Source organism: Lissotriton vulgaris, chromosome 6 (assembly GCF_964263255.1).
Source record: "Lissotriton vulgaris chromosome 6, aLisVul1.2, whole genome shotgun sequence".
Classification (NCBI taxonomy): Eukaryota; Metazoa; Chordata; class Amphibia; order Caudata; family Salamandridae; genus Lissotriton; species Lissotriton vulgaris.
This window is the reverse complement of record NC_141694.1, coordinates 574,700,156-574,723,372: the sequence shown is the minus strand read 5'-3', so window position 1 is coordinate 574,723,372 and position 23,217 is coordinate 574,700,156. Positions and strand designations below refer to the sequence as shown.

Here is a 23,217-nt window from a genome sequence, read left to right as displayed (position 1 = left end):
AGGTGCCGTAGTGTGCGTCATGGCAGGGCTGCAGATGCCACTGAAGAGGGCAATGTGCACTCGGGGTGCAGAACTATAGGACGTCCGTGCCACCATTGAGGTGCCCTGACTTACTAATGGAAATGGGTGGATTAACCCATTGCACGCAGACAACTGAGAATTATGTTTGAGGCAAATGAGCTGCTGATTGCACACTATGCATAGATTGCCACCTAGTGTTGGGCCCGGATGTTTGCAGTTTGTTTTGTAGAGAAGTCTTTGGAAGTCACGGGATAGGTGACTCCTCCTTTGGATGATACTGCGCATGGTTATCGGCTCCATCCCCAGATTGTTTTTTTCCGCCACCGGGCTCAGATGTGTTTCCAGCGCTCCGTCTTGAAACCGAATTCCTTTGGCGCGCAATCCTCACCAACTTTCAGAAAATTAGTTTCGAACGCTTCTCCACTCTACGCTATTCTTCAACGTCGAATACTTCGATTCCGGTCATTGTCGACGGCCTTCGGGCCTAACTAGGCCTCAACTCCAGCTCATGGAAAGGACGCCATTCAAAAAGTGTCCTCAATGTGGGTCGAAGTTTCCCCACACCGACCTTCACGAGGTGTGTAACCTCTGCCTTTCTCCGGAGCACGAGGCAAGGGACTGTTCAGCTTGTGCCTCTTTCCGCTCCAAGAAGACTATCCGGGACTGAAGTGCGAGAAGAACAATGGCTCGATCTTCATCCTCCATTCCGGACGACATCTTTGAGGAAGGCGTCAACGTCCCAGAACAACAGGACTTCGACAGCGGTTCCGAAAATGAAGAAGATTGGGATGTCGAAGACGTCACTCCAGCGCAACGGGTCGTAAGTAAGACCGTCGACCCTGACCCTTCCTCAACACACCCAAAGAAGGCCCAGGTTACACCCTCGCCCTCAGGCTCGGGTGCACACCGACACTTCGCTTCCACTGCCCCACCTTCGGGCCCTGCAAAGAAGCCAATTAAGCCTTCGACCGGCTCTGGCTCGAGTCAGCCTCCCCATGGTGCCGGCTCCAGCTTACCGGCGCCGAAAAAGACATCGACACCGTCTACGCTGACGGCCAAACCATCGGCGCCAAAACCCACAACTCCTTTGGCACCGAAACCGAGGTCGGAACCAAGCAAAGCTTCAGATTCCAAAAAAACGCCGGAACCGAAAAAAGCATCGGATCCAAAGAAACAATTGGACCTGAAAACAGCACCCGACCCGAAAAAACCTTCGGAGCTGAAAAACATTCGGAGCCGAAAAAGACCCCGGCTTCCCCGACAAAAGACATTGTCAAGAAACCAAAGCAAGCAGCTTCAGTGCCAAAACCTTCCACAGCACCAAAAGATCGGCCTCCGGCAGAGGACTTATATATTCCAGACCCTGCCCAAAAGACTCTGGTTAGTGACCCAATAACTGAACAGTTGATTTTGGCCTCAAAAAAGCGACCACTGGACAAGCCAGCTCCAGCTCCGCCTGCAAAGAAGAAGGACATGGCTACCTCGCCCTTAGGACAGCCTTCCCCTTCTCCTCCACCTATGCCATCACCACACTCTCCCATACCACAGCACCCTACTATACCCTCTCATACAGATGATAGTTCTGATGATATTGGGGGGTAACATGCCTGATCCAGACACACCTACAGGATCACCTGACCCATGGGTTGATTACACCGCTCCAGATGTCCCAAATGTCCCTCAGGACGACTTATACCCATCACGGCCGTCCCCCCCCTGAAGACACTATAGGGTTTAATGAAGTAATACACAGGGCCGCACAATATCACGGGGTAGACAAGCATACAGACCCTGTAGACGAGGACTTCATGATGGATACCTTTGAAAACGCACAAAGGTCAGCGTCCATCTTACCAATGCTCAAAAGAGTAACTAAACACGCTGCTGAGGTCTTCAAAGACCCAGTCAGGACTAGAATCATTAATCCTCGTATAGAGAAAAAATATAAAGCCGCCCCTTCAGACCCAGAATACATTAAGGGGCCGGTACCACTAGACTCACTCGTAGTTTCCTACGCACGCAAGAGAGCTAACTCGCAAACATCAGGTGATGCTGCCCCACCAGATAAGGAGTCTAAGTTACTGGACGCATCAGGAAAAAGAACTGTGTCTCAAGCAGTAAACATCTGACGTATCTCCAACACACAAGCATTGCTAGCCAGATATGATAGAGCACATTATGACGAATTAGAGTCAATAATGAAACACCTCCCTGATAAATACAGAGATAGGGCACATGAACTCATCCAAGAGGGTAAAAACATTACAAATACCTCCATTAGATGTGCCCTCGACGCTGCTGATACTCTGTCAAGAGCAGTTAACACCAGCGTCTTGCTACGCAGACATGCCTGGCAGGTACAGAATACCATTCTAAATCAACCTTTCGATGAGCAACACCTATTTGGACCCAACGTGGATTTATCTCTTGAAAAAAAGAAAAAAGATACAGACACCGCCAAATCTATGGGAGCCCTGCAGTCGCAGGCTCCCAGACGTTCATTTCGTCGCTCATCCTATAGAGGTGCCACCAGAGGACATTCCTCAGACACAGTCTCCGCCTCATACAAAGCCCCCACACAATCCACTTATGGCAACAGGAAAAGACTAATTTGCATGTAGCCAGGTTCTGAGCTGGGATGGTGCAGTGAGCTAAAAAACGGTGAAGGACCAAGCCCTGATCTTTGGACTGGGTAAGAATGGTCTGCTTAATTCAGACACTCTGTTCATCACCACCCCCTTTTCTGAATCACTCTAGACCCCCCGGCACGCCTACTTCCATATTCCCATCCACACAGCGCACAGAAAATATCTCAGATTTGTGCTAGACGGGTAGCACTACCAGTTCAAAGTGCTCCCATTCGGAGTCACAACAGCGCCAAGAGTGTTTACCAAATGCCTATCAGTGGTAGCGGCACACTTAGGAAGACAACACGTTCATGTCTTCCCACATCTGGATCTGGACGACTGGCTCATAAAAGCCAGCTCATACAACCAGTGTGTACAACACACTCACGCTACCATTCAACTGCTTCACAACTTGGGATTCACAGTAAATCATGCCAAGTCCCATCTACAACCCTCACATATACAACAGTATCTCGGCGCTACAATAAACACCCAGGTAACACTAGCGTATATCTCTCCAGCAAGGATAACATGTGTACAGACTCTTCTAACAAAATTCAAGCCGCAACACTCTCTACCAGCTCGAGTGTTCATGCAGCTCATAGGAATTATGGCATATTCACAGTTCCTCACGCAAGATTGCAAATGCGTCCACTTCAAGAGTGCCTAGCACGCCAATGGAACCAGGCTCAAGGTCAACTAACAGACTTAGTGTTGGTGGACGGTCGGACTCCTCGTTCTCTGCAATGGTGGAACACCAAAAATCTTTACAAGGGGCGACCATTTCTAGAGCCAGTTCCTCAAGTAATCTTAACAGCGGACGCATCGCTCTCCGGCTGGGGAGCTCACCTCCTGCATCACACCACGCAAGACAGGTGGACACCATTACAAAAGCTACTCCACATCAACTTCCTAGAGTTCCTAGCTGTGTTTCTAACCCTAAAAGCTTTTCAAACTCAATTGTTAGGCAAAGCTGTCCTAGTCCGCACAGACAATATGACAGCTATGTACAACATAAACAAACAGGGAGGGACACACTCTCTGCAGCTCTCTCAGTTAGCACAGGAGATATGGAGATGGGCTATACCACTAAACATCTTCCTATTAGCCCAACACGTCCCAGGAGTACAAAACACCATGGCAGATCTGCTAAGTCGACAAACTCAGCAAATCCACAAGTGGGAACTTCATCCGCAAGTTCTTCATCCGTTCTTTCAAATGTGGGGACAACCTCAGATAGACCTCTTGGCCACCCACGAAAACGCAAAATGCCCAAGCTTTGCCGCCAGATACCCACACCCATTGTCCAAAGGCAATGCGATAAGGATGAACTGGTCAAAACTATTTGCGTACGCTTTTCCTCCTCTCCCACTAATTCCATTAGTGGTACGCAAACTACAGCAACATTCTCTAACGCTCATTCTGATCGCTCCAACGTGGGCCAGACAACCGTGGTACACCACGCTGTTGCAAATGTCTGTAGTACCACACCAAAAACAAAACCTATCTCCACGCCTATTAACGCAGAACCGTGGAGAGATCAGGCACCCGGACCCAGCTCAGCTCAACCTAGCGATCTGGCTCCTGAGGTCATAGAGTTTGGTTACCTCAACCTTCCCCCAGATTGTATGAACGTTATCAGGGAAGCTAGACGCCCCACCACTAGAGCATGTTACGCTGCAAAGTGGAAAAGATTTGTCATATACTGCCAAAACAACCAAATTGATACTCTAGATGTGTCTATTCAACACATCATTGGATACTTACTGCACCTTCAAAGGTGTAACTTAGCCTACAAGTCTATCAGGTTACACCTTGCAGCTATGGCAGCATACTTGCAAAATAGACAACATCGAGTGCCAGCTAATAAAGCTTTCATGGAAGGACTCAAAATAATAATTCCTCCCAGAACACCACCAGCACCAGTGTGGAATCTAAATGTGGTTCTCACAAGGTTAATGGGACCTCCCTTCGAACCATTACATAAATGCGAATTGCAATTTCTAACCTGGAAATTGCTTTCCTAGTAGCCATTACCTCTCACAGAAGGGTTAGTGAACAACAAGCATTCACCATTCAGGAACCCTTTTTGCAAATGCATCATAACAAGGTGGTTCTTCGTACAAATCCAAAATTTCTTTCAAAAGTAATTTCCCCGTTTCATCTAAATCAATCGGTTGAGCTGCCCGTGTTTTTCTCGCAGCCTCAGTCGCAGAAAGAGCTCTACACACTTTAGATGTCAAGAGAGCATTACTGTACTACATTGAAAGAACGCAAACCTTTCGTAAGACAAAACAACTTTTTGTGTCTTTCTCACCGCCATATAAAGGCAATCCCATTTCAAAGTCCGGGATCGCTAGGTGGATTGTTAAATGCATACAAATATATTATCAAGAAGCAAAAGGCACATTAACATTCCGACCAAAAGCCCATTCTACCAGCAAAATAGGGGCTTCAATGGCATTCTTAGGGAACATTTCCCTAGATGACATATGCAAAGCAGCCACATGGGCTACACCGCACACATTCACAAAGCATTACTGTGTAGATGTGCAAACTAAGCAACAAGCTACTGTTGGCCAGGCTGTACTAAAAACTCTGTTTCTAACCACTGCAACAGATACGGGTGGTCGCCGCTAGGTGTGGGAACTGCTAGGTAATCTATGCATAGTGTGCAATCTGCAGCTCATATGCCTCGAACGGAAAATGCTACTTACCAGTATGCATCTGTTCTTGGCATGTAGAGCTGCAGAGTTGCACACGCCCACCCGGCTACCTTTATCTGTTCCAGTATTATCTTACTTAGATACATATCACATGGACATCACTATCTCTTATACAGCTCCATCACTTCCCTAATGGCGAAAAACAATCTGGGGATGGAGCCGATGACCATGTGCAGTATCATCCAAAGGAGGAGTCACCTATCCCGCGACTTCCAAAGACTTTTCTACAAAACAAACTGCAAACATCGGGGCCCAACACTAGGTGGCAATCTACACATAGTGTGCAACTCTGCAGCTCTACATGCCAAGAACAGATGCATACTGGTAAGTAGCATTTTCCTTATTTTTTTTGCACTGTGCATCCAACGTGCATGACAATACTACTCACATTGTGTGCTACACAGGCTGTGTGATGTTATAAATCCTGGCATCAAGGATGTTAAATAAAGTTTTTCATGTATACATAGCATTGTGTCATCATTTCTCACCTAGAAATAGTTCTGTGTTATGTCATCTCGCCTCTGACGCCCAGCTGCCGCACCAATCACACCGGCTGGCCTGCATCCTGGAGCTGGCCCCTCCTCATCGGATGTGTCTGAATCGCTGAGCTCCACTGGGGTGCCTTTCCTTGTGGCAATGTTATGCAGCATGGTACACGCAACCACAATCTTGCAGCAGGTCTCAGGGCTGTATTGCAGTGCTCCTCCACTCTTATGCAGGCATCTGAAACGGCTATTGAGTATACCAAAGGTCCGCTCAATGGTACTGTGGGTGGCAGTGTGGGCACTGTTGTACCTCCGCTCCCTAGCGTTGGCAGGATTTAGGTATGGGGTCAATATGAAGTCCCGGACGGCATACGCACTGTCACCTGTGAGGCAAGAGGAAATAGGTTACACACTGTCCTGCCACTTCTGTACTTTACTATTGTGTCGCTGTTTCCTATGCAATTACCTAGCAGGTAGCCCTCTCCAAATGCCCCATTTGTGAATCGACGGTGGATCCCACTGTGGTGAAAGATGAATGAGTCGTGGGTGCTGCCTGGGTATTTAGCTACAATGTCAGTGATAATGTGCTTGGCATTGTACATCACTTGTATAAAGGGAATGGTAGGGCTTGCGATTCCTGAACACATACTCGTTCTGGGGGGGGGTCTAGCGACATGGGTGCCATCAATGCAACCAATGACGTGGGGAAATTGTGCAATTTGATAGAACTCCTGCTTGGTCTGGTCTAGTGCCTGTGGTGTGCTGGGGAAGTAGATGTGGTGCTGCAGCCTCTGGACCATTGCATCGAGGAATGCGTGGAAAAAGCGCGAAAATGCACTCTGCGAGACCCCTCCTGCTGTGGCTATCACCCCCTGGAAGCTCCCTGATGCCAAGAGGTGCAGTGAGCACAGGACCTGTACATGGGTGGGGATGGTGTGTGTCCTGCGTGTGGGGTGTTCAAGTAGGAGCTTGAGCTCCTCAATTAAGTCCAGGGTACTCTCTTCATCAAGCCTGTAACTAATATGGATCTCCTCCTCAGTCTGCTGGAAAAGGGTAATGCGCGCACTGAAGATCCTTTCCTGGCGTCTCCTCCTCTGTGCAGCAGCTCTGAGTCGCAGCCTCCTGGCTATACGATACAGCCCAGTCATTGTGGGACAGTACTGTGGCATTGTGGGCCTCTTTAAATATGTTGAACCTGGTTAGTCAGACTTGGTGATAATTGCGATTAGCAATTTTGCGAATTTTGTGTTTTCTCAATTTGCGATTATTTTGATGCATTGCATATTGCGAATTCACTATTTAGGAATTCCTCGTTTGTGATTTTCGCAAAGGTTGTGTAACATTTTGCGAATTCACAAAATTATTCTCAGATTTAATTTTTTGCACAATTGCTAATCGCTAATTTAGCGATTAGCAATTTTGCGATGCGGATGTCGCTCATACATTGCATGGCTGTGTTTTGCGATCGCAAACACTGTTTTTTTGCGATTCGCAGTGTTTGCGATTGTAAAACAGCTTCATACGTATGGCCCAAAATAAGAATATTTGGGAATGTCAAGAGGGCTGAATCTAGCGTGGAATGTTTGTAGAATCTGAGAAGTCCATTCCACAGAACGGGGAGAAAAGAGGACATTGAGGAATCTGAGGTTAGATAGAATATCCACCAGAACGAACATTACAAAAGTTAAGGAACTTGTTCTTTTGATGGATACTTCTAATAGGAGATGGGCGGAACCATATATATGCGCCACCCTTGCACAATGACATCAATTCCCTGTTTTCCTCACTTTTTAATGTGGATCCATAATTCTGATCTCAACGTAGTCAGTTTTTACACACACAACAATTTGGATTTTCAAATATTATGTGCTACGGACATGACACCTCCAAAAACCGCAGTCTTTAAACCACTCTGCAACTGTTTGAAACAGGTGTCGGTCACAGATCTACACAATGTCCGTCTATGGTACCTAGGGTCAGGGAATGTCTTGAAATCTTGCGACTGATTATGCCTGATGCCCTCAACGGTAATCAGGGAGAAGGTGGTGAAACTATATGTCACCTAAAGCTAAAAACAAGATAGGCTGCACTTCAAACAGATGACCTCTGTTCCTGGTCCCGCTTCAAGGTGCTGTCATCTGCTAAATCACCAGGCAAGTTGCACCAGAAATGCAAGAAGTTGGAGCAGAACTTGACCCTGTCCCACATCTCCCACTCCAGGGAGAAGTCATGCATTCAGCACTCCAAAGGCCCAACTTGACCACCATCATCCAACTCTGAGCATTTTCCAAGGCTGATGCCAGCACACTCTGGGTTTGCCAGGGCATTGTTGATCCCCCAACAAACAGAGGTCCTTATGGAGGTCATAAAGCATCTTTTCAGGATAATTAAGACTCCTTCTGGAGCACCTTGGTCCCCAAGAAGTTTCCCCCAGCCCCCAGTCAGACTTCCATCAATGGGTTGTTCCCAAGTGCTGACTGACCCTGTTAATCTGCCACTCCATAGCACCCTAGAAGAGACGGAGCAGAGCATATAAGTGTCAGTTTGTTTCTTTCTGCACATTCAGATGAGGATCCAGAGCCCTGTTACAAATGTGTTTGTTTTCTGATGACTTACAAACCTGTTCATAGTGTGCTAGAGAATAATGTCCCCACCAAAAATGATGGGTGTCAAGCAATACCATAATTGCAGGAAGCAGATGTTGGTCGCAGACCTGCACAAGGTGTGTCTTTTGTGTTTGGGCTCAGGACATGACTCTATGGTAGGTGATAATTGTATTCTCATGCTCCCGAAGGTGGTTTGAAACTGGGAGAGAAGTTATACATCACCAAACATAAGAAAAAGTTGCAGCCTTCTCATGGATCTCACTCCAGTTTAAAGTCGCGAGCCCACGTGCTTTCCCGGGCTACTCCCTTGACCATTCCACTTCCCACTCGAAGTCATCCAGTGAGTTGAAGTACAAGTTCAAACGCAAGCATAGGAAAGTGAAGTGTACTCAACCCTATCACTCAGACTCTAAAGAAGAGGCATGAGGGCGTCAATATGTAAGTTGTACTCCATTGAGGTCACCAGCCACAGAACATATTCCTTGATTGTTCCTGACACGCCCAGAGTTTCCCGAACGATTGTCAACACTGCAGTAGATTGAGGCCTTCAAAGACCCCATGCTGCATATTTTCAGTGTGCTCCATTTGGTTCACCTTTGGGCTCTACAGAACAGTAGGAACCTGCATTCGGATTACCACTAGTGGGTCTCTCCCTGGTACCAACCATCCCCTTGTTACCGCACCAGAGCCTTATTGTCCAGCCGCCGACCCCTAAGGTGAATCCTAACTCATGTTCAATCACTTCTCCAGATAGAGAATCCAAACTGACTGATACCTTTGGTAGACTTATTTTTTCTTCTGGCAGTCTGGCAGTGCGATCTGTAAACATAATCTTTCTATTGGGATAAAACACCTATGTTTTTTGGGATATAGCCAGCAAGATCTTGCCGGCAGTCCCAGAGGATCCTAGGACTTGGCTTTGTGGGTGGTACCAGTGCTGTCCTTAGTAGACATAAATAAAATCTACTGGGTTTCCCCTACTCCCAGGTTGTAGATCCATCATGTCCGACCCATAGGTCTTGAACGTTTCTGAAGATCATATATCCCTTCTGCTACAGAAAAATCTCCTGGTGTTCTCCATATGTGCCATAGAGAGGGTACCGGATTGGAAGAAAGGTGGGGGTTCTTACTCTCACATATTCCGTGTTCCAAAAAAGGATGGGTTCCTCGGGCCTGTCTTAGGCCTCCATCCTTTGAACGTCTTCCTGCAGAAGGGCAAATCTAGAATGCTCACATAGGCCCAGATCCTCTTTGCTCTAGACCCAGGGGACTCAATTATGTCCCTTGACATGCAGGATGCTTATTTTCACATACCCGTCCTACAGTCCAACAGGATTTAACTGCTGTCTACTGCGGGCTGGGAGCATTTCTAGTTACTCCAGTATTGGAGCTTTCATACATTCACATGCCTTAATTATTCCCCGTCGTCGAGACAGGAGTCTCCGGTATATAAAAAAGCAATGCTTAGTAGTATAGCAAACTGAAAAGAGTCCTAGGCCCATTTCCCTTTTGCAACCCATAGCCTTTGTTATGTAAAAGAGACCAAACGTGTCCCTGAACCAATCAGAGCTCCTCACCCTCTAGAACACTCCTGAGAGAACCTTTTGCCCCTCAGATTTTCTACTGCACGTTGTGCTAGGGAGTCTCCTTTGAGCTCTACTCCAATTTTACAGCTTTCTACTTCAATTTGGATTGGATTTGTTAGTTTCTTTAACTGATTTGGTATTTTTTGATTACTGCCTACTTGTTCACCAACTCCTGAGAATGGCTGACAAGGAGAAAAAAGGTTTATTTAGAGCCTGTGACACCTTTTTAAAGAAAAGGCTCTAAACAGATGACCCTCAAAAGGATTGCATCTACTGTCTTTATCCGGACCATCAGGCAAAAGACTGTAAGGTATGTCGTGCCTTTTCAAATAAAAAAAACACTGAGGGATCTGAAGGGAGGCTTTTAATATGGCTTCAAAAACTAAAAGCCAGGAAAGAAGTCATGTCCAGTGACAGTGATGAGGCTTTTTCTGCGTCTAGGAGATGTCAGAAAAGAAGCAGATCTCCTCATGCTCATGCCTCAGAGGAACGCCCTGAGAAGGCCTTTAAAAATACCACTCAAGGGTCTTCTGGACGCAGCCCCTCTAAATCTCCTCCAAGCAGAGGAAAGGAGAGCAAGGGACATGCTTACAAAGAAGACGAGCTCGGAGCCGTCAAAATCACCTCCTAAAGTCATATATTCATTCAAGAAGCCTGCCTCTACACCTCCTGAGGTAAAAGCGGAAAAATCTACATCGTCAACGGGAGTGTCGATGAAGGAAATGGGGTCGTCGGCGGCGAAAACTGAGGTAAAACTCACTTCTAAGACTATCTCTCCATCGACGGTTGCACCGTCGACGACAGTGTCGATGCCGAGATGTTTGACGACGACGGCATCGACGACGACTGTTACAACAGCCATGACCGTTTCGTCGATGGGATCGTCGACTACGACAACGGGATCGTTGACGGCAACGACGACGACAGTAACCGCAGCGTCGGCAAGGGAGACAACGTTGACAATGACGTTGACTGCAGCATCGACGACGATAGTTTTGTTGGCGGTTTCAACAGCGATCTCGTTGACTGGCTTGTCGACAAGAGAAAAACCCCAGAAAAACAGGAATTTACCAGGAAGAGGAGAATTACCCCAGAACTCACCTCTCCAAGTAAGGTGGCACCTCTGGTACCATCCCACCTGTTGGAGGAGGAAGATTCAGAGGATGAGGAGGATGATGACGGCCCTTTTGGCTACGCCAGTAGTCCTTCACAGCTGCATTTAAAGTGCAAAGAAGATGACTTGGAGGACGAATATGAGGGGTATCAGGATCGTCCCCAACAACACTATCAGCAGGAATATCAAGAGGAGAAGGTTAGCATTCCGTCTTCGTTACTAACGGATCGGCAGTTTATGCTGGCAGATTATAAAAAGAGGCATCCTATACCTCATATCGCTCAAGAGATACCGGTGGCTGCGCCTCACCCACGCTCTATCCCAAGTACTCCAGTGCAAAGGCAAGATATTTTACCGGAGCCCTTGCCTAGATCACAACAACCAAGGTCTTAACAAGAACCAGTGACCACTGATGATGAACAGGAAGAGGGAGAGATAATAGACCCTAACAACGAGTGGGTTGATAATCTTATTCCATTGCCTTCGTCTCCTTCACTGATGCCTGTAGACTCTCCGCCGGAGGACATCGGTGGGTTTCATAATTTAATGGCGAGTGCTACAAAGAGATTTGCGCTCACCATCTCATCTGACAAGACAAAGTGTTTCTTGTACGATTTCAAAGAGCCAGACCACAGGCAGTTCGGTCTCACTCAATTGTTAATCATGTATGGGAAGAGGGCCTAAAGGTTCATGAAGACACCGGCAACAGTGACTCCAGTACTCGCCAGGCTAGACAAGAAATATGAAGCTCCTTCAGACGCTCCAGCTTGTCTACTAGGCCACCACAAGGCGGACTCAGTTATAACCCAGGCCGCACAGCAGAAATCGATTAATCCATCCGCTCCTATTACTACTCCTCCCGACAGAGAGGGTAGGCGCTTGGACAATGCGGCGAAGAGGTTTTCTTCCATGTCTGCCCTTCTGGATAAGGCGGCGAATGCCCTGGCCATTCTGGGCATGTACGATAAGCAGATGTGGTGTGACCTCTCGCCTTACATAGACCGCATTCCAGAGGCTGATAGACAGGAAGCCAAAAAGATTCTTCAAGAAGGAGAAAGGACTTCGGCTGAAGTTGTTGATTGCGCGATGGACATCGCAACCACAGCCTTCAGAATAAAATCTTGGACCTTCCCTTCAATGGAGAGTATTTGTTCGGAAAACATATCGACGAGGCACTCCAAAGTATCAAGAAAGATACCGACACTGCAAAATCACTAGGAACGCTGCAATATGGGAATGTTCCTTTTCAAGGCTCTAGAGGTAGAGGCCAATCATCTTATAGAGGAGGTTACCAGCAGGACAGATACACTTCTTACTCTACCTCGTCCCAGCCCTACCGTCAACAGTATACACAACGACAAGCAGGAGGCCACACAAAATCTGCTCCTAGAGGAAGAGGAGGTCGTCAGGGGAAGGACAATACCAGACGACTATGACAACCTTCAGGATCTGGCTACACCTATTCCTCTCCGATCACATGTTTCCCCGGGTGGAAAAATTGCTTATCATCTCCGGTATTGGCAGCAAATAACTACGGACCAATGGGTCCTCAACATAGTACAATTCGAACACACTCTAGAGCTTCTGCAAACGCCCCCTTGTACACCGCCGAATTATCAAGAGGTCAAGCACTTACATCAGATGCGTCGGGAGATTTGGACAAAGCTCCGAAAGGGAGCAATAAAACCGGTACCGAACTCCCAGAGGGGAAGGGGATTTTATTCCCGGTTTTTCCTAGTCATGAAAAATGTCCTCCAATGGTGTCCTATTCTGGACCCCAGGTCTCTAAACTCCTACCTCAAGAAGCAATCTTTCAGGATGGTTTCCCTCCAAGACATTCTACTGCTCTTAGACCCAGGAGATCATATGACCACATTAGACCTACAGGATGCGTACTTTCACATCCCCATTCATCCTTCCCACAGGCAGTATCTTCGGTTTATGGTAGCCGGAGACCATTACCAATTCAAGGTACTGTCGTTCGGTCTTAAGTCAGCCCTGAGAATTTTTACTAAATGTCTGGCTCCAGTGGCAGCTGTTCTAAGGAAACAGAAACACCAGGTATTTCCTTACCTCGATGACTGGTTGGTCAAAGCGCCATCAGCAGCATCGGCCTGGTTGTCAACAGCGGCTTGCGTGGAGTTGTTTGCGAGGCTAGGTCTGACTTTAAACATAGAAAAAAAATCCCTTCGGCCTACACGAAACATCACCTTATTGGGAGCTATACTAGACACAGAGGTAAACAAAGCATTTCCCTCCAAGGAGACAGTTGAGAATAATATCTCTATCCCAGGAGTTTACAAGAAAAAATTGTCTTTCAGTGCGCAAGTACAAATCATTGCTAGGAACGGTGTCATCTTGCATTCCCCTTTCTGCAGGTTAAGGATGCGTCCGTTGCAGGAACATCTGGATCAACAACGGCATAAAACTGAGGGATCCTTTTGACGACATAGTCGAGGTGACACCGGCCATGGTCCAAGCGGCAACATGGTGGACCCAAAAGCGGAACATCTCGCAGAGTCTTTCGTTCCTTACTGAGCCAGCCCCACTGGTGATTACTACAGATGCGTCCCTGGAAGGCGGGGGAGCGTTACTTCAGGACCTCCAAGTCAGCGATCGCTGGAAGTTGCACGAACAGCAAATACACATCAACTTATTGGAACTCAGAGCCGTCCGTTTAGCATTGCTGGCATTCCCACCAAGGATACAGGGATCAGCTGTACTAATAAGAACCGACAACACAACAGCAATGCACTACTTAACCAAACTGGGAGGTACAAGATCACTCTCCCTGTCTCGGGAAGCCCAGAAAATATGGAAATGAGCGCTGCAAAACGAAATATCTTTAACAGCGGAACATCTCTGAGGGGACCAGAACGTCAAAGCGGATACCCTCAGCAGGCTCAAATCCACCTGCCACGAGTTGGAGATCGACCAGGGGATTCTAGACAGCATCTTCCAAAGATGGGGAGAACCGACAGTAGACCTCTTCGCAACAGCAGAGAACAAAAAATGCCAGTTCTTCGCAAGCTGGCTTCCCCAATGGGGATCTTGGGGGAATGCGTTTTGATGGCATGGTCAGGCGTCTTTGCCTATGCCTTTCCTCCAATTCCCCTCCTGCCACGCATTCTTACAAAGATAAATAAGGAACCGTGCACGATAATCCTGATAGCCCCATGGTGGCCCAGGCAACACTGAGCTTCTGCTACTGTTGGAGGTCCACCCGATTCGCCTCCAACCAATACCTCCACTCTTAACAATGTCCCGGGGACAAGTGCTACATCCAGACCCGAGATCACTACATTTAGCGGCCTGGCTCCTGAACACTGCGAATTTCAACATCTGAAGATTTCAGCGGAGTGCAGAGAGATCTTATTGAGGGCCAGAGCGGATAGTATGAACAAAACATATAGTAGGAAGTGGAAGAGATTCTGTTTATGGTGCAAAAGATGTAACATTCATCCTCTGAATTTGGCAGCGCATGAGATTATTCCATACATTTTACTTTTGGCAAAATCTGGTTTGGCCCATGCATCTATTAAGGTATATCTAGCTGCGATATCACGCTATAGAAGGACTTCCTCAGGACCATCTTTGTGGTCAACAAGAGTCATAAAACAATTTTCCTCCAGTAAAGCCTCCACCACCTCTCTGGCAGTTAAACATTGTACTTTCTCAATTAATTAAACAGCCCTTCGAGTAACTACACAGGGCAGATACGAAATTCCTATCGTGGAAAGTTGCGCTTCTCATAGTGCTCACTTCAGCCAGGAGAGTGGGAGAGTTACATGCTCTCCCGATTCAAGACCCATTCTTGCAATTTAAGGAGGACAGGATGATACTCAGGACTAATCCAAAATTCATTTAAAAAGTGCCAACTGACTTTCATTTAAATGAGCCGCTAATTCTCAAAAGGTTTTTTCCTCAACCAACAACAGCGGCGGAAAGAGCTCTCCACTCGCTGGATGTCCAACGCTGTCTCAAATTTTATTTACAAAAGACAAGTCCTTTCCGCAAGCCTTCACAACTTTTTTCCGCCTTCAGCGCACCCAGGAAGGGTTTCCCTTTGTCAAAAAGAGGAATTGTCAGATGAATTTCCAGTGCGATAGAGTATTGTCATCAGGCAGCTGGAAAGCCTTTGAATGCAAGAGTTCGTGCCCATTCTACAAGAGCAGTGTCCACCTCCACTGCTTTGTTTGCGGGAGTACCGATCCAGGATATCTGCAGGGCAACCACCTGGAAGAGTACACACACCTTCACCAGGCATTACTGCTTGGATGCAGCCGCAGAGAGAGATGTGGCGGTGGGAGAAGCGGTGCTGGGAAACCTTATCCAATAACGGTGAGCCCTCTTTTCCATCCCTCCGTCCTTTTCTTTGTCACAAATGCACATTTTTTATTGTTAAGTTTGGTAAGAGAGGTTACAAAACTGATATGCAGAATTCTAAGATGAATATGTATAGATATATGATGTCTTACGTAACTATACCAGATCTGCATTTAGTCAAAAAAAAATGTGCTTTATTCTACTGCTAGCTATTCTGATTCAGGCATGTGAATCTATGAAAGCTCCAATACTGATGTAAGAAAACAAGTTAACCACCTGTAACTGTAGTTCTCCAGTATTGGAAGCTTTCATAGATTTACATGCAATCCACCCCCCTCCCCTGAGAGGCTCACCTCGGATTTAGCGCAAAGAGTGTTTATGGCACAGGTGCACGAAAATCTGCGGGGCAAAAGGTTCTCTCAGGAGTGTTCTAGAGGGTGAGGAGCTCTGATTGGTTCAGGGACAAGTTTGGTCTCTTTTACATAACGAAGGTTATGGGTTGCAAAAGTGAAATGGGCCTAGGCCTCTTTTCAGTTTGCTATACTACTAAGCAATGCTTTTTTATGTACCGGAGACTCCTGTCTCGACGACGGGGAATTATTCAGGCATGTGAATCTCTGAAAGCTTCCAATTCTGGAGAACTACAGTTACAGGTAAGTAACTTGTTTTCTTCGCCGTGATCCACTCCAGCCTTACCAGCACCCATCGGGTGTTCACAAAAGTGGTGACTGTGGTCTCTGCCCACCTTCGGAGGTCAGGAGTTTCTGTTTTCCGGTACCATGAAGTATGGCCATTGGAGGCAGGCTCACCACTGTCAGTCGTGGGTCACCACCGATGATGGCAGACCTTTAGAAATAGTTTAGTTTTACCATAAACAAGCCAAATTCCTACCTGATTCCTTCTCAGAGGCTTCTCTTTATTGGGGTTCTCCTTGAAATGGTTGACTTGAGAGATTTCGCTCTGCATCGAAGAATCCAGGACATTCAGGCTATGATTTCTGTGTTCAGGTTCTATCCTGGAGTCAGGCTCTAATGCTTCTTGGTTTCTTTGCCTTGTGCATGTTCTTTGGTCAATCACGCCTGACGGCACATACAGGACCTGCAGTGGACCCTCAAATCCCAGGTCCCAGTTGGCCCAGCATCCAACCCCCTTTTCTGATATCATCTAGGCCTCTGATGAGACAACTCAAAATCTGCAGTGGTGGGTAAAAGACTGCAGTTTGTCCTGTGGCAAGCCACTCCCCCTTTCCTACCAAGTGCTGATCGTGGTGACAGATACATTACTGCTGGGTTGGGGGTAGGGATCAAAGGACTCTGGTCTCCATTAGCAGGCCAGCCCCACACCAATCTAGTGGAGCTGTGGACCATTTGCCCCGCCATGAAGGATATTCTGATGTCCATCAAGTTGAGCTTAGTGTAGGTTCTTACGGACAACACCACTGCCATGTGATACTGGAACAAGCAGAGCGTAGTGGGGTGTTCGGTCCTATATCAAGAAGTTTTGCATCTCTGCTGGTGGCTGGAACTCCAGGGTATCTTTCTGGTCGCCTGCCAACTGGTGAGGGCCCTGAACGCCAGCAAACGAACTGAGCAGACATCTGGCAGATCACAAGTAGCATCGTTATCCTAGGTGGCATGAAGGGCGTTCCCCGACATGGCGAATAGCTGTGCTCTAAAAATCACAAGGATAGAGAGTACCTTGTGCACCACATCAGGGTTAAGTTGAGGCATAATGCCCAACATCAGCGGGTGACCGCCAGTGGATCCTACATTACGTGGACAGCCACAAGACCACTGGTTTTGTATACACCTTTTCAATAACTTTTCTAATTTCGATTGAGCACAATATTAAGCAGAAGCAACAACCATAGGTCTTGAGGAAGGCTGCCACACCTTTTTTGCAGGGTATTAGGATGAAACAAGGCATTTCTGCACGGCTTCCTGCCACTTTCTCTCCTGTGAGGAAACCACGGTTAGATAGTCTCCACCGAAGAGCATTTTACCAAAGGTAAGTAACACTTTTCCAAATCGCAAACTCGGGCGCAAATGCTCGCGGGATGACATTAACATTCCCAAATCCCGGGCTCCGTCCGACGTCACAGTGGACGTGGGCGAAGGACGGCCGGGGGTCGTCCGAACCCCGCCCACTCAATAAATATCCAGCACTGTGGCGGAATTCGCGCCACGGTCAAGGTGTTAATTTATTGTGTATTGAAATGAGACATGGAGCATTATTTTTCCCCCACCACATAGGAATATGTTCAATATGTTTCCTTCAGCCAAGTGCATTTATAAAATGATTATGAAAGAGGTTATAAATACACTTAAATGCACTGAAGAGGAGTATGAAAATGTGAAGTACTATGGAGTATTGCACATAATGACATAAAACTGTGGGATGTGGCATAGAAACGGGTAAAAAGAGAGATCAACAAAGTTGCTGACAAAGTAAAGCTATCTACTTTAGAGCAGTTCTTTAAATGCTTCTTTTAGGATTGTGGAGGTCTACGTAAGATAATCCACTCTGTCAAAGAGTGCTGAAACGTGTAAAAATCAGCCCCTTAGATATCCCTCTTCTAATGTAAATTATTCAGGATTTCAATTTCCACTGATTTCATACAGTGAGGTGCTCGAAATGATACCTTAGCAGAAACTGTCTGTTTCAATTCAATGTCATTGTAGATCAGGTGAACTTCTTTGTTGAAGAATGAGAAAATGGTATTTCACAGCTCTTGTAAAGACTTTACAGTGGCTGATATGTATTTAGACTTCCTAAGCTTGGTAAGAATTCTCCAGAGTTCTTTCTGGGCAGCAATTCATGTTTCGTCCCAGTAGGGTATCCTTTCGTACTAGATTAAAACACCTGTAAGCCTTCTATTTCTATCAATCGTAGATTTGGTTCTAATTTCTCTTGGTTTCTCTCTTTTTGAGCCTTAGTTGCTCATTTATTTTTAGCTGGAGCGGCTCTTGTAGCTTCTTCACTCATATCTGTTTTAAATGGCCTCTATGTTATTTACAACTTCCATTTCGGTTTTCTGATTACAAGGGAATTCCTAAAATTAACTAATTAGGGGGCAGTCGTCCATAACTTTATCAGGTGAACATTTGGTAACTTTACTGTATGACCTACTACCTGAGCAGGTCCCTCAAACTTTTTGAATACACTTCAGTTCTCGAGATGTCAGTTGTTTTCCGAGGATGTGTGGATTATTACATGAGATATAGTATACCTCTTCTTGGCAAAGCAGCTTTTTGGCCTTGTGCTTTAACACAATGTCATCTCCATCAGGTCCTTGACTTCAAACCTTTGTTGATTTCTTCTACCACAGGGAGCAGAAAGTGAACAGGAATTTACACCAGCAAATGGAGCAAGGCTCTGAACAGATAAAAAATCAGAGTTTCACAGAACTGATTTCAGAACTGCGAGCAGCACAGGTACAGTATTATATGGTGTGCTTGGAGGTCGAGAGGAGTGCTTATGTTTTTCAGTTTTTCAACCACAGTGCAGTTTTCATGTGAAACAACTTTGAGTTTCATATCAATGTAAAAATAGTTGTTGAAGATAGGTTCCATTAATGAAAAATAGCATCATATGACAGTTTAATAGTAGACGTGGTGCTGTAGATCTGAGCTGCAACATTACTTCTGGACCTTGCTGTGTCACTCATTCATATTTCAAGATAGTGCTTTGATGCAGAGACTATCAGCTTGGCAAAGAAACCAGTGAAGCTTGCAGATAGAAGCAAGGGACATTTGGCAGTTTTACTATCTTAAATCCTAGGAGATCGTTTTGATGAACTGCTTCAAGCTTTGCCCTTTTATAGATGTCTGTGACTGATTGTGTAGACAGTCCAGTATTGTTTCTTTGAGACATGTACCTATGGCAATAACTCACCAGTTAATAAAATCTCATGACCTGAATGTCAGTTTCTTATAAGAATCTTGATTTGTTTAAATTATTTAATCCTTTCTGCCTTATGGCAAAAAACAATACGCTGGTCCATAAATACTGATCAAATCAATTTGCCAACACACCCTTTTTTGCTTCTTGTGTCACTGAGAAGACAACAACAAACATTGGCAATGCTAATAAGTATTGTCTTTCCCATAGCAGTAGTACCTCAAGCTAGACTACTTGCCCCTCTTGAGTCATAAACTACAGCTGAAAGTCTTTAACCAGGCTGCAGTACCGTACCTCAAGACTTTACTAGATCTCCCTATCATGTTTGTTCCAACTGCTTGAAGTCCTTACAGAACCTGAAGTACTAGATGTTCATTTCATGTTAGATACATTTGCTTAAAATGCCCTTCTCAAAGCTGAAGCGCTGTGGCTTTAACATAAAAATGTATATATTCTCCACAATCTCAGAAGCAGCTATATTTATGTCTGTGTAATTGTACAATGATTATAACATTATATGACACAACATTTATTAAAATATGTACTGGAAATCCGTTTATGATATTAACAATACTTATGTTTCACACAGTTAAAAAATATTGTTCAAATTACATTGTCCATTTACACATTCAAGTTGTATCAAATGAGATTGAAGTGATAGAGGACCCTTTTAGACTCAGATTTGATGGTCTTGTAGTCCATTGTATTCTATCATTTAACAGAACCGCAGGCAACATATTTTACAGGCTAATTTCCATTTTAATTCCCTCAAATCACGTACATATGATCAGTCGAATATTTATCCTCATTATTATAGTGACATGTCGTTTAGGGTTTGAGCAACAATCATCCTAGTTGCTAACTGGGAACTCACTAAAACTAATTTAAATAATGTGATAAAAACTGAATTAGCTCAGTTGATCTTACTTTGAACATCTTTGATTATGTGAAATATGGTTCAGAATATTTGAATATTACTGAAGACAAATTAAAACATATTCAAGTAATATATGGCATGACGGTTACCTATTTATACTTCAACACCATTTTTAATGAATCTTGAATCTGTATTGTATTATACTGCTATTCAGTGTCACTATGGCAAGTTCTCCAATTATTAATATAACTGCAAGCACAATCCCTCTTGACCATCCAGTCACTCACAGAAGGCCTTATGTACACCATGGCCATTAACACTGAAACAATAGACCCTGAAGTAGGTAAAGTTCTCCAGTATTAGGGGTGTCGTTCATAGATTCACATGCCTGAATCATTCCCTGTCATCGGAGTGGGAGTCCCACGGTACATAAAAAAGCAACATTATGCCTATAATAAACAAAAAACCTTGGTAATACACAACCAGGGAGTAAAGTAGCCCCAAGCTACAAGAGAAACAACTTCCACACTCATGACTATCATAGTAATTTTGTACAGCCCAAACTGCAGCCAATCAGGCGACAGCACCCACCAGAATGTTCTTCCCAGAGGCTCAGGCTCTCAGATTTTCTACCGCACGTCGTGTGAAGGGAGTCTCTCTGAGTTCTGCTCAGGACTTCTTTTTTCTGACTGGATTTCTATCCTTAGGATGTCATCTACTAAAAAATCTCTCTTCAGGCCTTTTTAAAGAAGAACCCCACAAAAAGTGCATCCACTGCCTGTATCCTGATCATGAGGAGAGAGATTGTAAGATCTGCAGGACCTTCCCTCAGAAGACCCGCAGAGATAAGGAAGGACACCTACTTCTGTGGCTACAGAAGATTAAAGACCAGGATAACCCTTTATCTGAAGTGGGAAGAGTGGCTTCAGGGTCATCTGTATCCTCCAGAAAGAGGATGGCTGAAGAAGATCTATCTTCTCCTGGGGCTAAGGTGTTGAGGAAAGTTCAGCCCTCCAAGGGCTCTGGCTTGCCTTCTACAAAAAAAGGCTTCTCCACCTTCCGAATCATCTTCTATGTTGCCCCCTAAAAAGACTGGAAAGTCTCTGGCATCAAAAAAGCTTCCTGACAAGGTTTTTCCTCAGAAGAAGAAGACCTCGCCGTCGAAGGGCTCGTCGGCGGCTCCTTCATCTACGATTATCGTCGTCGACGCTACTTCAACGTCGACAGTTACCTTCTCATAGCCGAAGCCTAATATGATCATGTTGTCAGCCTCTTCACTGTCGACGCTGGTCTCTGTTTCAATAAGACCTATCTCGTCGACGAAGGTAATGCCATCAATCGTCGACGCTCCGTTGTCAGCGACGAAAGGAAAGACGATTCCGTCAACGAGTGGCCCGTCGACGAAAACCACCTCGACAAAGGCTTCGTCGTTGACGAAGACTACCCCGTCGACGGCTACCTCGTCGACGAAGATTGGCTTAAAGTCGACAACCCCACGGTCGAAGAGGACTACCTCCTCGTCGACGGCTACATCGTCGATGAAAAAGTTCTTGTCGACGAAGACATTGTCGCCGAAGGATGGCTCGTCGTCGAAGCTACCGTCGACGAAGATTCTACCGTCGATGAAGATTTCACCGTCAACGAAGTTAAATGTCTCGTCGACACCATCTCCTTCGACGGCACCGTCGACGGCAAGACCGTCGATGCCTCTTCTGTCAACTTGCACTGATTTGCAAGTATGGTCCTCCATACCGCCTACAGCCTCCTTTGCCGCACCGGCTTTGGCAGCTTCTTTACTTGAAAGACGTGGTTCATCATTGCAAACTTTATCACCACTTACATTGTCTGACCAACTTCTGGATTCCGATAACGACGAGGAGCAATCTGATGTGGACGACAGGTTCCGCATTGCGACGAGTCCGTAAGAATTGCTCATTAAATTTCAAGAAGAAGATCAAGACGAGGAACACTTTCAGAGCCTGTGCATCAAACTCCTACTACGATGCCCACAGCACAGATTCCTTTGGCCCTTCCCAATAACTTGCAATACATGTTAGACGAGTACTATCGTCGTTTCCCTCCATCTGAGTTGGCGGGGTCTCTTCGATCAACTCCTGTGCCTCAGTCCTCAGCATCTTCTTTGAGATATCCAAGACAACCTTCTCCAGCGCCATCTCATCATTCTCAGGAGGCTAACACCACGGATGAAGATAGAGAGGAAGGAGAGGTGGATGACAAATCTGTTCTGTCGGAGTGGGTTGAGTACCAAATTCAGAGGCTATCACTTTCTGCACCATCTGCGGCTAGTTCCCCTCCAGTAGACATTGGAGGGTTCCATCTACTGATGGAGAGAGCTACTAAAAGATTTCTAATTCCAAGGGAAACAAAGAAAGACGATTGTTTTCTTTATGACTCTAAAGACCAGCCACGAAAACAGGTCAAAACTATTCCCATTATTGACTTCATATGGCAGGAAGGTTTAAAAATTATGGCAACACCCAATTCTCTTCCCGCTGTCTTGACCCGGTTGGACAAGAAATATAAAGCACCAGAAAAATCTCCTGCATGCCTAATAGGACAACTTAAGGCTGATTTGGTCGTTGCTCAAGCGGTACAGAGACGGTCCAGGAACCCCTCTTCTCCTAAATCTGCTCCACCAGATAGGGATGGCAGACGATTGGATTCCATTGGAAAAAAGGTCTCTACGATGGCAGCAACAACTGTACGTGCCACGAATTCCCTAACGATATTAGGGAGATACGACAGACAAATGTGGTCTGACATCTCCCCTTACGTAGAAATGTTACCAGAACCTGCAAAGTCGGAGGCGAGGCAGATATTGCGAGAAGGTGAACTCACCTCAGCAGAGATGATTGACGCAGCAGTAGGTGTGGTGTGTCTACAGGTTTCCGGCAGCTAGCGGGTGCAGCTGTGTTGAGAAGGCAGTGG

At 45.9% G+C, this 23,217-nt stretch overlaps 1 protein-coding gene across 1 annotated transcript in view; it reads left to right on the top strand.

Annotated features, from left to right (window-relative positions):
* Window positions 1–23,217, top strand: part of CEP162 (centrosomal protein 162) — a 635,242-nt gene that overhangs the window by 295,792 nt on the left and 316,233 nt on the right. Inside the window, exon 9 of the mRNA XM_086926571.1 lies at window positions 18,820–18,925. Within this exon, the coding sequence (XP_086782697.1) occupies window positions 18,820–18,925 (106 nt within the window). The remainder of the gene's footprint in view (window positions 1–18,819; window positions 18,926–23,217) is intronic.